The 13,207-nt window shown below is 42.9% G+C and overlaps 1 protein-coding gene across 3 annotated transcripts in view; it reads left to right on the top strand.

Annotated features, from left to right (window-relative positions):
• Positions 1-13,207, top strand: part of ATF7 (activating transcription factor 7) — an 89,262-nt gene that overhangs the window by 68,215 nt on the left and 7,840 nt on the right. For 2 of the 3 annotated variants that reach the window (XM_032348397.1, XM_032348399.1), the window contains 7 exons: positions 1,975-2,112; positions 5,247-5,404; positions 6,450-6,549; positions 7,086-7,199; positions 7,806-7,958; positions 10,173-10,370; positions 11,561-11,669. In XM_032348397.1, coding sequence (XP_032204288.1) covers positions 1,975-2,112; positions 5,247-5,404; positions 6,450-6,549; positions 7,086-7,199; positions 7,806-7,958; positions 10,173-10,370; positions 11,561-11,669 — 970 coding nt within the window. The remainder of the gene's footprint in view (positions 1-1,974; positions 2,113-5,246; positions 5,405-6,449; positions 6,550-7,085; positions 7,200-7,805; positions 7,959-10,172; positions 10,371-11,560; positions 11,670-13,207) is intronic. The other variant, XM_032348398.1, reaches the window with a different exon arrangement.

Below are 13,207 nucleotides of genomic sequence, written 5' to 3'. Positions count from 1 at the left end.
GGCTCAGTTGGTTAAGCAGCTGCCTTCGGCTCAGGTCATGATCCCAGCGTCCTGGGATCGAGTCCCACATCGGGCTCCTTGCTCAGCAGGGAGCCTGCTTCTCCCTCTGCCTCTGCCTGCCATTCTGTCTGCCTGTGCTTGCTCTCTCCTGCCTCTCTCTCTGATAAATAAATAAAATCTTTAAAAAAAAAAAAAAAAAAAGTGGGAAGTCTTTTCTACTGCCATTTTAACTCAGTTGACACTCTGGAAGGCCATTCATAGTTGGTCAGGCTTTTTTTACTCATTGAGCATCTTGATATTTCTTCCTGCCTATACAGGGTGGTGGTCTTTACCTCCCCGTGATGAGAAGAACAGACTCATTAGAAGATTGTGTCTAGGAATGTTGACTGAGTCTAAAATTTCACTGAACCACAGCTTTTCTGGGAGATGCCTCTAACGGAGTTTAAACCTGTGGTTCTATTTACTTAGAGGCCTCTCTTTCCCACCACCCTCTGACTTCAGGGATCCCAGAGTTAGCTGAATTGGGCCCAACATCTTCACAATGTAGAAAAAATGAGGGCAGAAATGAAAGCATCTTTGCTGTTGTTCACCCCCATCAGATTGGAGAGAAAGAATCATTACCACCATCTCTTAACATGGTAGACACCAGATTATCTTCGGTGTGCTCAGCTACCAAGATTTCTGGGGATTAAGGTAGGAAGGGAAGAGTTAGAAACAAGCTCCTCTTTGACCAAGAAGCCTAAAATATAGGAAGAATAGAACAAAGGATCTACTTTTTCATGAAACCAGACTGCAGTGCCTGCCCTTCTGTCGTGCAATGTCAGGGCCATCCTTTCAGATGGTTTATGGTTCCCTGCAAAGCCATTTACGGCTCCACAGTTTCTGTGAAGTGATTCACCACTGCCAGAAATGTACTCTCTTTTCCTTTCTGGTTTCCTCCAGTCCTGCTTCTGGGACCAAGGTCTAATGTCTTTAACTAATCAAATGACCAGGCTTTCCTTTCCTCATTACCCCAGACCCTAGCTTCCTAACTTCTAGCTTCTAGCACCCCATGCTGGGGTGAAGTCACCATCAAGCATGGGAAGTTCCCCAGAAAAGATCTTTCCTGTCTTGTTTGCAGTACTTCATTAGCTAGTCTGTCTCTGTTTGCTTTTGATACTTGTGTAATCTAGTCCTTCTGGTTGGCAGAAGAAGTGCTCACAGTTCTCTAGTGGCCAGCAGAGCTGTTTGGAAATAGGCAAGCACTGGAGTCAGGAATCATTATACTTTCCTGAAAAATGATACAATTATGATTTAAATGGCATCTCTTTTTTTCTCCTTTCAGGGTCTTTATAAACATTTATAAGTATTTTTTTCCTTTCAGAATCATTAAGTATTCACCCATGGTGAAGCATGCATTATTTCTATTTTACAGTTAGAGAAACCGAAGTTCTGGGGCTCAGTCATTAAGCATCTCCCTTTGGCTTAGGTGATGATCCCAGGATGCTGGGATCGAGCCCCACATCGGGCTCCCTGCTCAAGTAGGAAGCCTGCTTCTCCCTCTGACTACCACTCCCCCTGCTTGTGTTCCCTCTCTTGTTGTGTCTCTGTCAAATAAATAAATAAAATCTTTAAAAAAAAAAAAAAAAAGGAAAAGAAAAGAAAAACAGAAGTTCTGAGAAATTGAAATGATCTGGCCAGAGTTGTACATAAAACCTAGTTTCCATATTTGTTTGACTTGCAGTTCAGTTCCTTGACCAAAGGCTGAACTTAGAAGTATATTTCCTCGGGGCATTAGACTGCTTCAGTCAGTAGAACATGCAAATTTTGATCTCAGGATTGTGAGTTCAATCCCTACATTGGGTGTGGAGCCTACTTAATAATTTTAAAAAAAGGAAAAGAGGGTATATTTCCTCATCTTTGAACTGGAAAGATTTTTGATTCAGCCTATAGGGAATCATAGGGTTGAACTTTGTTTATTTGTCTCTTTAACAGGCTGCTGCTGGGCCCCTTGACATGTCTTTGCCTTCCACACCAGACATCAAAATCAAAGAAGAAGAGCCAGTGGAGGTAGACTCATCCCCACCTGATAGCCCTGCCTCTAGTCCCTGTTCCCCACCACTCAAAGAAAAGGTAAATTCTCTACCAAGGATTATCCCAGGGATGCCTAGGTGGCTCTGTCAGTTGAGCATCCAACTCTTGGTTTTGGTTCAGGTCATGATCTCAGAGTTGTGGGATCAACTCCTGTGTCTGGCTCTGTACTCAGTGGGGAGTCTGCTTCAGATTCTCTCTCCTTCCCCCTTTGTTCCTCCCCCTGCTCATTTACATGGGTGTGCTCTCTCTCTAAAATAAAAAATAATCTTAAAAAAAAAAAGAATTATTCCAATTGTTAATTGATAGGTAGATTAAGTTTTGATTCATTACTTGTATAAATAGTATGTGACACAGGATTGATTATATTTAAATAATGCTCATTATTTAGAAGATTTGTATAAATTACACCTATTCTCTGACCCAGTAGTTCCACTTCTGAGTCTATATGGAAGTGAAATTAGTATATAAAAAGTGTATAGGGACGCCTGGGTGGCTCAGTTGGTTAAGCAGCTGCCTTCGGCTCAGGTCATGATCCCAGCATCCTGGGATCGAGTCCCACATCGGGCTCCTTGCTCGGCAGGGAGTCTGCTTCTCCCTCTGCCTCTGCCTGCCATTCTGTCTGCCTGTGTTCACGCTCTCTCTCTCTCTGACAAATTTAAAAAAAAAAAAAAAAAAAATCTTTAAAAAAAAAAGTGTATAAGAGGGACGCCTGGGTGGTTCAGTCGGTTAAGCAGCTGCCTTCGGCTCAGGTCGGATCCCAGTGTCCTGGGATCGAGTCCCACATCGGGCTCCTTGCTCGGCAGGGAGCCTGCTTCTCCCTCTGCCTCGGCCTTTCTGTCTGCCTATGCTCGCTTGCTCTCTCTCTTTCTGATAAATTAAAAATCTTTAAAAAAAAAAAAGTGTATAAGAATGCTCATAACAGTTATATTCATTATAGTAAAAAAAAACCGAAGTATTCCAAATGTCCATCAATAAGAGAATGAATAAATAAGCTGTGATATATTTCTAAAATGGAATAGTAGGGGTGCCTGAGTGGCTCAGTCAGTTAAGCATCTGACTCTTGGTTTTGGCTCATCATGATCTCAGGGTCATGAAGTCAAGCCCCACGCCGGTCTTGGAGCCTGCTTAAGATTGTCTCTCTCCATCGCTCTTTGCCCTTTGCCTCCCACAGCCCCCCCGCTTCAAAAATAAATAAATGAAATGTAATGGATAATACCACATGGCATTAAAAAAGAATGAACTAATGATATACACAGCAGTGTAGGTAAATCCTACAAATGTTATATTGAACAACAACAAAATTCAGACACAAAACTATACACATGACTCCATTTACATCAGGTTCAAGAAGAGGCAAAATTGTTTGATGATAGAACTCAAAGTAAATGTTTAACTTTCATGAGGGAAGGTGTGGATTTGGAAGGGACACCTTCTGGGGTGCTGGAAATGGGTTCTGTCTTGATTTGACATATATGAAGTCATTTAGTTAGATGTAGTTAGTCATCTAACTAAATGACTTTAGTTAATCATTTAGATTAATATACTTTATGTATATTGTAATTCTATTATTCTGGGGTTTTTTGGAGGGGGGTTGCTTCTTGTTTTGTTTTGTTTTAAGAGAGGGAGAGAGAGGAGTGGGGAAGGACAGAAGAAGAGAGAGAATCCCAGGCAGGTTCCATGCCCAGTGTGGAGCCCGACATGGGGCTCAATCTCACGACCCTGAGATCGTTATCTGACCTAAACTGAAATCAGGAGTCGGCCACCCAACCAACTGCACCACACAGGCACCCCTGTACTTAAGTTACTAAGTGGGAAAGAAAAATTATGTAATTCGTAAACTGGACATTAGGGGCGCCTGGGTGGCTCAGTGGGTTAAGCCTCTGCCTTTGGCTCGGGTCATGATCCCAGGGTCCGGGGATCGAGCCCACATCGGGCTCTGCTCAGCAGAAAGCCTGCTTCCCCCCACCCCCCGCCTGCCTCTCTGGCTACTTGTGCTCTCTCTCTCTCTCTGTCAAGTAAATAAATAATCTTTTTTAAAAAACTGGACATTAAATGATTTTGGAAAAAAATCTTCTTAGAAGGAAGTCTTCTAGTGACTCAAAGAGAAAATCTATTAGAATTCTGAGTATTATTTTTTTAAAGGAAACTTTCTATGAGGTAATTTTTTTATAAATTTATTGAAATACAGTATACACACAAAACGCATGAATTGTGAGTATATAGCTCACTGAATTTTCATGAAGTTTACAGCCTGTGTAACCAGCACCCAGATATTATCAGAACCTCAGAAGCCCACTCATGCCTTTTTCCAGTCCCTACTCTCTACCAGGGGTTATTAATTTTAATGTCCACTGTGGTTAGAACATCTGTACCTCCTTTTACCTCCCTCCAAATTTGGTTTGATAACTTCCCCAACCTACCTCCTCCCTAAACATTGCAACTGTCCCTCTCCCCTCCCCTTTTCATTAGCAACCAGGTCCTAAAGATTGTCTGGAGCTGTGTGAAGGCCAGTGTGACCACTAGCAACTAAGGTCCCAAACAAATTAACAGTGGGAAGTGATTTGTTTTATTACAACATGACCATTAAATTCAAACTTCCATAGTCTTTTCCTCCATAGTTTTTTTTAAAGGCTATGTGCGGGGGGCAGGTGCAGGGGCACCTGGCTGGCTCAGTAGAGCGTTCAGTTCTTGATCCCAGGGTCGTGAGTTCAAGCCCCGCACTGGGCATGGAGGCTACTTAAAAAGGTAGGGGGCATATGTCTGTAGGAGATATTGGGTTGCCTTATCACAGTGTTACACCCTGTCTTTTCTCATTAGAGATTGGAGGACACTCAGGCATCTGATTTGGAACAAGAGTGAAAAATTATTACAGTCCTTGGAACTTACATAGCACTACAGTGCTTCTATAAAGATTTCAAGTGATTTTCAACTCTTAATCTCATTTATATAGCATTCATCCCTGAAAGGGATATAGCCAAAGAGCCTTAACTTAGCATTCCTGTGGAGTGGGTGAGTGAAGTGTGGATCCATGATCATGGTAGAGTGATGGCATGATTTACAGGAGTCACTGTGGTGCTCTTTCCAGTAAATTTGTACTACATTTAACCAGCTACATATTTTCCTATAAGCAGCCCCTTATAGCATTCTGTGTTCTGTTGGTCTCTTCTCCTCAGGAGGTGGCCCCAAAGCCTGTCGTGATCTCTACCCCAACACCTACCATCGTGCGTCCTGGCTCCTTGCCTCTCCACTTGGGCTATGATCCACTTCACCCAACCCTTCCCTCCCCAACTTCCGTCATCACACAGGCTCCACCATCCAACAGGCAACTGGGGTAAGTAAAGCAGGGAGAAACAGTGAAGCCTGAACCCTTTTGTACTTGGTAAAACAACAACAACAACAACAACAACAAAAAACCAGGGACTGTTTTTCAACACTCAAAACGAGTCAGTGAGATTGTCTCTCAAAATAAAATATCCCCCCATAACCAGAAATCTCCTTCACGTTATTAGTAAGCAAGCAGGTATTTATTTGGGAATAACACTGCCTTAATTTAGAGGTTTAATACTTCTTTGATCTGAAAGAAGAATCTTTAAAACTTTAGGAAGTTATTCATAGTGGTGGAAGCCACACAGGAAAGTAAATTTAGTTCTTGGCCTCAATCTGTATAAGTTTTGGGGGGCATTACTGAATGACAGGCTGAAACCCATTAAGTCATCTTTTTTGAGTCTGGTGTTCCCATTAGTCTGGGGCTCTTGGTCTTTGCTACCCCTAATTTTGTTTGTCTGTCTGTCTGCATTCCTGGTGTGGTCCATACATACTTCCTAATGAGATGACTTGAGCTCCTGTCCCCAGGTACCCATGGGTTAAGAGGTTTTTGTCAGGATTTAGCCTCTTAAAGCTTATTGTTCTCTGGACCCACTAGGAAAAATACAAAGTGACATCTTTTGGGGCTAAGATAGAGCAGTACATGCAAATGGCAAGAGAAGCTTACTCATGTTTGGCTATCATATGACGTAATTCAGCTTTGCAAAATGACAACTTTGATCCATGTCCTGGCTAAGGCAAGACAGAATTTGTACATGCCAGTGGTAGGGATGTTTTGTTGTTCTGACATCTTAATAGGATTAGCTTCCCACCAGTTTGAGTTCAGTGGTGTTTGCTTAATTTGCAAGGTGTAAAGATCTTACCATTTCTGTCTGTCTGAAAGGTAAGTAGCATTCACTGGTTTTTCCTTCTTCAGGAGGGTGTCAAGGTTTTATAGTGTTGCCCTGTAGCTTCCATAACTAGAGAAGCATGGGCAATTGCTATAATTATAGGAGGAGGATCTATAGACAAAAGGGTCTGTGTGATGAGCATTTCACTTCATGTTTCCTCAGGTCTCCCACTGGCTCCCTCCCTCTCGTCATGCATCTTGCTAATGGACAGACCATGCCTGTGCTGCCAGGGCCTCCGGTACAGATGCCTTCTGTTATATCGGTGAGCTCTGTAGTTGGGGCAGCCAGCCCTACCGACACACTAATCCCTCGCTTCCACCTGAAAGCTCATAAACACACATGAGCCCCAGGGAGACATGGGCTCTGGTCTGTATTAGTTGAGCGTGGCAGCCTGCCTAAACTCTTTGCTAACCTCTGCCAATCCAGCAAGCACTGTGGAACACTAGACAAAGACTCATCTGGACAGTTGGCTCCTGGTCTAGGAATTGATCTTGCCAGCCTGCTGATTGGTTGATTTCACTTGGCACTTAGCGCCTCCCACATTACCCACCACTTGATCCTCAAGATACAGCCCCAGCCATTCCCATAGAAATTGTCACAGCACTGAAGGATTAGATTCCCTACCATGTGGTACTCCATGGGGAAAGGTGTTTCCCAGGCTGTCCCTCTATGCCCTATGGACAGGCTGCACAGAACAGGCCCTGACATGCCAGTCTCCAAAGCACTTCATTTTGGAAAGCTGTTGCCCCCAACTAGTATTATATTCCCTTCTGGTTTTTCCTCCTCCTCTTGATCCAGCTGGCCAGACCTGTGTCTATGGTGCCCAACATTCCTGGTATCCCTGGCCCACCAGTTAACAGCAGTGGTTCCATTTCTCCCTCTGGCCACCCTATGCCATCAGAAGCCAAGATGGTGAGTACATCCCAGCTTGGGGCAGTGTTGGCCCTTTTAAAAAAAGTGTTATCAGCTAGGTTTTTCGAGTGAGCCAGGCAGAGAAACCTGGGGCTTGCAAAGCTAAAGATACCCTGTGGTGGGGTCTGGAGAAGAAAAGACCCTGATTCATGACTGTCTCCTCTCTTCCACCTTTAGAGCCTGGTACATAGACCATGGCAGTGAAAAGAAGCAGCACAGATTGTTTGGAGTGGAATGCTTGCTGTTTCAGTTCCAGGGTGACAGATGGAGGGTGGACGAGTGGGCAGGAGAGCTGGCCAAGAGGTGAATAGCTGCGTAACCAGCACCTGGCTGGGTTCCAGAAGAGAGCTTTCATCTGGACTCTATTACTTCAACAGCCCCCACCCTCCAACTGTGCCCAGGATGGTAGCCAAGGAACAGGGTAGGCATGGTAGGGATCCAGGTGCACATTCTCCCTGTCATTTTCTTTTAATTCCTCTGTTAAGGGCAAATTGGCATGGAAATTTTAGTGATCTGTAAGGTCAGTATTAAAATCTAAGCCCACTTTTCTCACCCTTGATAGAATCTCACCCCTGGCAAGCTGTTTTTTATTGTTGTTCCCTACAGAGACTAAAAGCCACCCTGACTCACCAGGTCTCCTCAATCAATGGTGGGTGTGGAATGGTGGTAGGTACTGCCAGCACCATGGTAACAGCCCGCCCTGAGCAGAGCCAGATCCTCATCCAGCACCCGGATGCCCCGTCCCCTGCCCAGCCACAGGTCAGTTGGGCCCTTGGACGGGGGAACCCACTGTGTCACCATTACTTCATGGCATGTCTGTTTTGCGAGGAGCAAAAAAATTATAGAAGAGCGGGTTTCAGTCTTCGGGGCATCTTCTTGCGCTTCGGTTCTTGTTAACAGTTTGACAGTAGCAAGACACACCAGGCTTTACCCACTCTTCTGTTGTATTTACATCAGACTGGCAGGAGAAGGCAGAGCTGGCACAGAGGAGGTCTCAGTTTTTGGTCTTTGTTTTTTTTCTATATGTGAATGACGTATCTGCAGAACCCTCTGAAGTGTGACAGAACCTGACTCAAACCACTTTTTGCACCAAAGGAGGCTCCCCTAGTCACTTTCCCATGAGTTAAGTCTTACAAAAAATAAACAAAGCAAAACAAAGGCAAAAACAAAAACAAAAAAGGCCAAAATTGGGTAATAACAATATATGAGTAAAACGTGATGTCACGGTACTAAGATGGCTCAGTAAACAGACATAATAAAACACATTTTCCTTATCAGTTTAGTCCCTTTCTATCACAGAGCAATGAAAGGAGTGGTGCCATTTATATGCCCTATTCTTTTCCCAGGGAAGCCTCAGTTTTAATAAGTTTCTTTGACAACTGAATAGGCCTTAGTTTTTGTAGTATCTGCGCTGGACAGGTGACAACAACCTGAGATGGGTTTCTAGAATGACATCTTTGTCCAGCCCCTTTTTCTGATGTCACCACCTGCTTCGTCAGTTACCACCACATGTCCTAACATTTAATGTCCATATGCCACCTTAAAGCTTGGCCAACAGCAAAAGCCTTCATTTGAGTTTTCTTATTGGAAACTAAGCTTGCCGTCCCTCCTGTAACCCCTTCCAGTGCCAGTCCCTGGAGATGGTGAAGCCAAAGCCACCTTGCCTGAGTTGTGCTGCTGTCCCTCATAAGAAAATGATGGGAGGAAAAAAAAAAAAGACTTTCTTTTTAGTTACTGCTGATTCCTTTCTTCCTCATTCTTCCCTTCTTTCTCTTGGTGTTCTTTTACCTCTCTTCCCTGCGTGAGAGAATAGGAACCTACCGTTTCCTTTCTCCATCCTCCTAAAGCACCAGTCTTTCATGTGCTCTGTTGAGCTCAGGACGAAGAGAAAATTGAAAATCTCAAGAGAATTAGTATAAACTTCCCATATTACAGTGCGAAGCAGTGACCCAAGGCCTCCAGCTCATTAAATTGAGTTTTAAATTTCTTTGCCATTTTTTCTTTTGGGAGAGATAATATTAGTGTAAATAAATAAAATTATTTCTTGATTATCTATATTAATGGGGAACATGAATTAGTAGGGCCTGAAGTGGAATAAGATTCTGTTTTTTATAAGCTCACGCTTAGTCTTATGCAACTGATGTGAGCTCTGTCCCTTGGGAACTACTAATACAGATGTGCTCTAATAGCAGCAGATCCAGGAAGAATTTATTTTTGGCATTGTTTTACATTATACAGTTTCTTTTATACAGAGGGCTGACCTTCCTACATTTTAATTTTGCCGGTTATTAGAAAGTTGGTCTATCTTTTCTGAACACATACCAGCTAATAGAAAGGGAAGACGATCCAGAAGTACTTTAGTGACAGAGGACATCAGCTTAAAGTTTCAAGACAAAAGGCAGTCCTAGATCTCCAGTATGTAAAGGGATTCAAAATGGGTTTTTGTTTAAGAACAAACAGAACAAACAAGGGGGGAGGGTGGTTGCTAAGGATGATTAATAACTGACTGTAAATAAGAACGTACTAATTCATATCTCTCCATGATAGCTAGTATCTCACCCATAGTAAAGTCTTTTCTCCTCTTCTGAAACTTGTTGTTTGTATATATTGCTTGTCCAAATCAAGTATCTTTATTCCAGTCTCCCTAAAAATTCCCCAGGCACCCACCCCTCATTATAGTTTCCCCACCTACAAGATTCCCTGTTGTTATGAAACAAAAAGTGATGCTCGCCTCATCTTATCTGTCTGTCTCAGAAATAGTCAGTTTTCACCTGAGCTGTGGTCTAAGTATGGGGCTGAGAAGTCTGGAAGGAAATGGGGAGGCAGAGAGAAGAGAAACTCAGGGACATGGTGATGAGACTTGCTGTGGTTACGGAGACTGGTACGTCCCTCTGCCAGATCTCTACCTGACATCAGGTTGAATTTGGAAAGGGTTTACGTTCCCTTCAAGTAACTCCTCTTCCTGGGCCCCAGGTCTCACCAGCCCAGCCCACTCCTAGCACGGGAGGGCGGCGGCGACGCACAGTGGATGAAGATCCTGATGAAAGGCGGCAGCGGTTCCTGGAGCGCAACCGGGCTGCAGCCTCCCGCTGCCGTCAAAAGCGGAAGCTCTGGGTGTCCTCCCTTGAGAAGAAGGCGGAGGAGCTCACTTCTCAGAACATTCAGCTGAGTGTGAGTGGGTCCTGGGTGATTATTGGGATTGAGGAATCTGGGAAGTGAGATGGAATCAGAAAAAAGTGAAACAGTATAAAAGAAGACGATTCTTTAAATTAGGACAGTTCCAGAAGCTGTGCCAGGAAGAATGCCGAAAGAGACTCTTACCAGTCAAAATTGAAATCTCTTCCCCAGGGCTTGGAAAAGACTCACCATCTATTCCTAAACCTTTGCTAGAGTCTGAATCACCCACAGACCCATTTAGATGGAGGCAATGGGTACTCTTTTGGGTATCAGTCAAATCCAGCTGGGGTCATGAAGCACCCAAAGAAAAATGTATTTGCCCCAGATAATGCAGCTTAATGAAAGAAGGGAAACCACACAAGCACAAATAGAAGAATTATAATCCAGATATTTTCTTGAATATTATTTTTCCTTCTTTTGATTACTTACTAAGATTTCATTGCAAAGGTGTATGAATATATTTATGTATATAACATATGTATACCTACATGCACACACAAGTGTATAGAACAAAACCAAAGTTCCTCTTCAGTATGCCTTTTCCAGTCTGATTTTTTCCTGATGAGTTTGGTGTGTACCTACCAGACATAATATGTATTTCTAACTATTTTTTTCACTTAAACTTTTTGTGGGATAGTCAGGGAGGAACTGTGTATTTGTTCTAACATGTAACTGGGTTGATAATATCTCTGGAGACCTGGCCATGTGTCTAGAGGATCTTCATTTATTTAATAGCTCTATGGTAGTATGTTCTGTAGTGTGGTTATATTATAAGATACGGATATTTACAATGTTTCTAATTTTTTGCCAGAACAGCAATGCTATAGTTAACATTGTGTTTACTTGAGTAGGTAGTTTTGTTAAACAGATTCCTGGAAGTAGGCTTTCTTAGAGGACATATGCATTATTAATTCTGGTATGATTATGTTTATCCTAAGTAGGAATAATGTATCCATTATGAATCCCCACTTTTCATTATAAGCAGCTCCGGTCACTGAACTCATGACTGGTCCTGAGCTGTCTGAAGCCTTACGGGATGAGGAGTCTCCCAGATTCAGAGGAAAAAATCCAGACAGCATTCTCTCCTCACCGTGGGGACAGCCATGGGGGTACAACACGAGTAGGTAGTTAGTAGTAGGTAGAGTGTGCATTTTCTTGATTTGTTTTCTTCCCTCCCTCTTCAGAACGAAGTCACGTTGCTACGGAATGAGGTGGCTCAGTTGAAACAGCTACTGTTAGCTCACAAAGACTGCCCGGTTACTGCACTACAGAAAAAGACCCAAGGCTATTTGGGTAAGTGGCTCACAACCTAAGCAAGGTTAGTCAGTCAATAAACTGTATGTACCCAGTGTCTCAACTATTTATAGTTTGATAATACCATTCTGAATGTTCTGGAGGGATCCACACTGATGGGTGAAGCAGCCTTTCTGGACCAGCCAGTCCTAAAAAATAATTTTGTTTCCAGAACCATATAGAGTTATCCTAATTATCTATCATAGTTCGAGATAAAGGATGGCAATATTTATCAGGTGCCTGTGTTGTGTTAGGCACTCTACCATCTGCTCAGTTCTCTCATGAAATAGATATCGCCTCCATTTATACACAAGCAAACCACAGAATAGTCATGTACCTGAAGTTACACAGTTGGTGAAATAGCAGAGCCAAGATTTCCATCTAGGTCTTTCTTATTCCAAAGACACTATCTTGGCCTCAGGAGAGTATAAACAACAGATGATACATTGGCATTTGTTAAACCTTGTGCTCTGGGGGTATATTTTATCTTTCCAGTGATGGACCAATGGTAGTTTTAGTTTGTAACCTATGTGCACACATAAAATAGTGCTAGAAAGAGATGGTCATAGAGTCATGCTCGGGACAGGCACAGTCCTGAAATTAAAATTACTGTGAATAATTTGCTTGTGGACAGTGAACGCTAATAATTCATTTTCCTGTACAAATTTAATAAATTCCTAGAGATTTTGGCTATCAAATTTTGATGTATTGAATTATTTTTCCACTAGCTGTCTTTATCATTTCAGAGATGCGTTCCCATAGAAAAAGAGTAACCACATCACTCATTTTAAACATCTCTATTTAAATTTTAATTTTAATATGTACTTCAGGATACATTCATTCATTAAGCAGATACTGATTGAGCCTCTTCTGTGCCAGGCACTGTTTTATATGCTGAGGATATAATAGGAAACCAAATGATTTGATTAAAATCCCTGCCCTTGAGGGGCTTATATTTTAGTAGGTGAGACGGACAATAAGCAAGATAAATAGGTACAATATATGGTCTATTAGATAAGAGTAAAGGCTTGGAAGAAAAAACAGGAAAGAGGAATATGAAATGTCGGCAGCAGGGTTGAAATTCTAGATGAGGTAACTTTTGAATAAAGACTTTAAGGAAGGGAGGGAACTGGCTGTGTATTTATATGGGTGAAAACGTACTGCTAAAGGGCAGAAGAGCAAATGCAGAGGCCCAAAGTGGGAGTGCATGTGGCACATTCCGGGAACATCAAGGGGGCTAGTGTGGCTGGATTGGAGAAAACCGGGGATGGAGAGTAGTTGGAGATGAAGTAGGGGAGCTAACGGGAACATTTTCATATAGGGCCTCATTGGTCCTTGTGAGGACCTTGGCTTTTACTCGACGTAGGGGGTTGGGGGAGAACCATTTGAGGGTTTTTAGAATAGAAGTGACATGACTGGTCTGACTTAGGTTTGAACAAAACCACTCTGTTAGAGAGTGCAGAGCTGCCCTGGCAGGAGCAGGCAGTCTGTGTAAGAGTCTGTGGCAGTCACATGAGCAAGCGGTGGTGGAGCTTTGG

Source organism: Mustela erminea, chromosome 6 (assembly GCF_009829155.1).
Source record: "Mustela erminea isolate mMusErm1 chromosome 6, mMusErm1.Pri, whole genome shotgun sequence".
NCBI classification, from domain to species: Eukaryota; Metazoa; Chordata; class Mammalia; order Carnivora; family Mustelidae; genus Mustela; species Mustela erminea.
The sequence above is the reverse complement of the archived record's forward strand: the minus strand, read 5'-3'. Positions and strand labels throughout refer to the sequence as shown.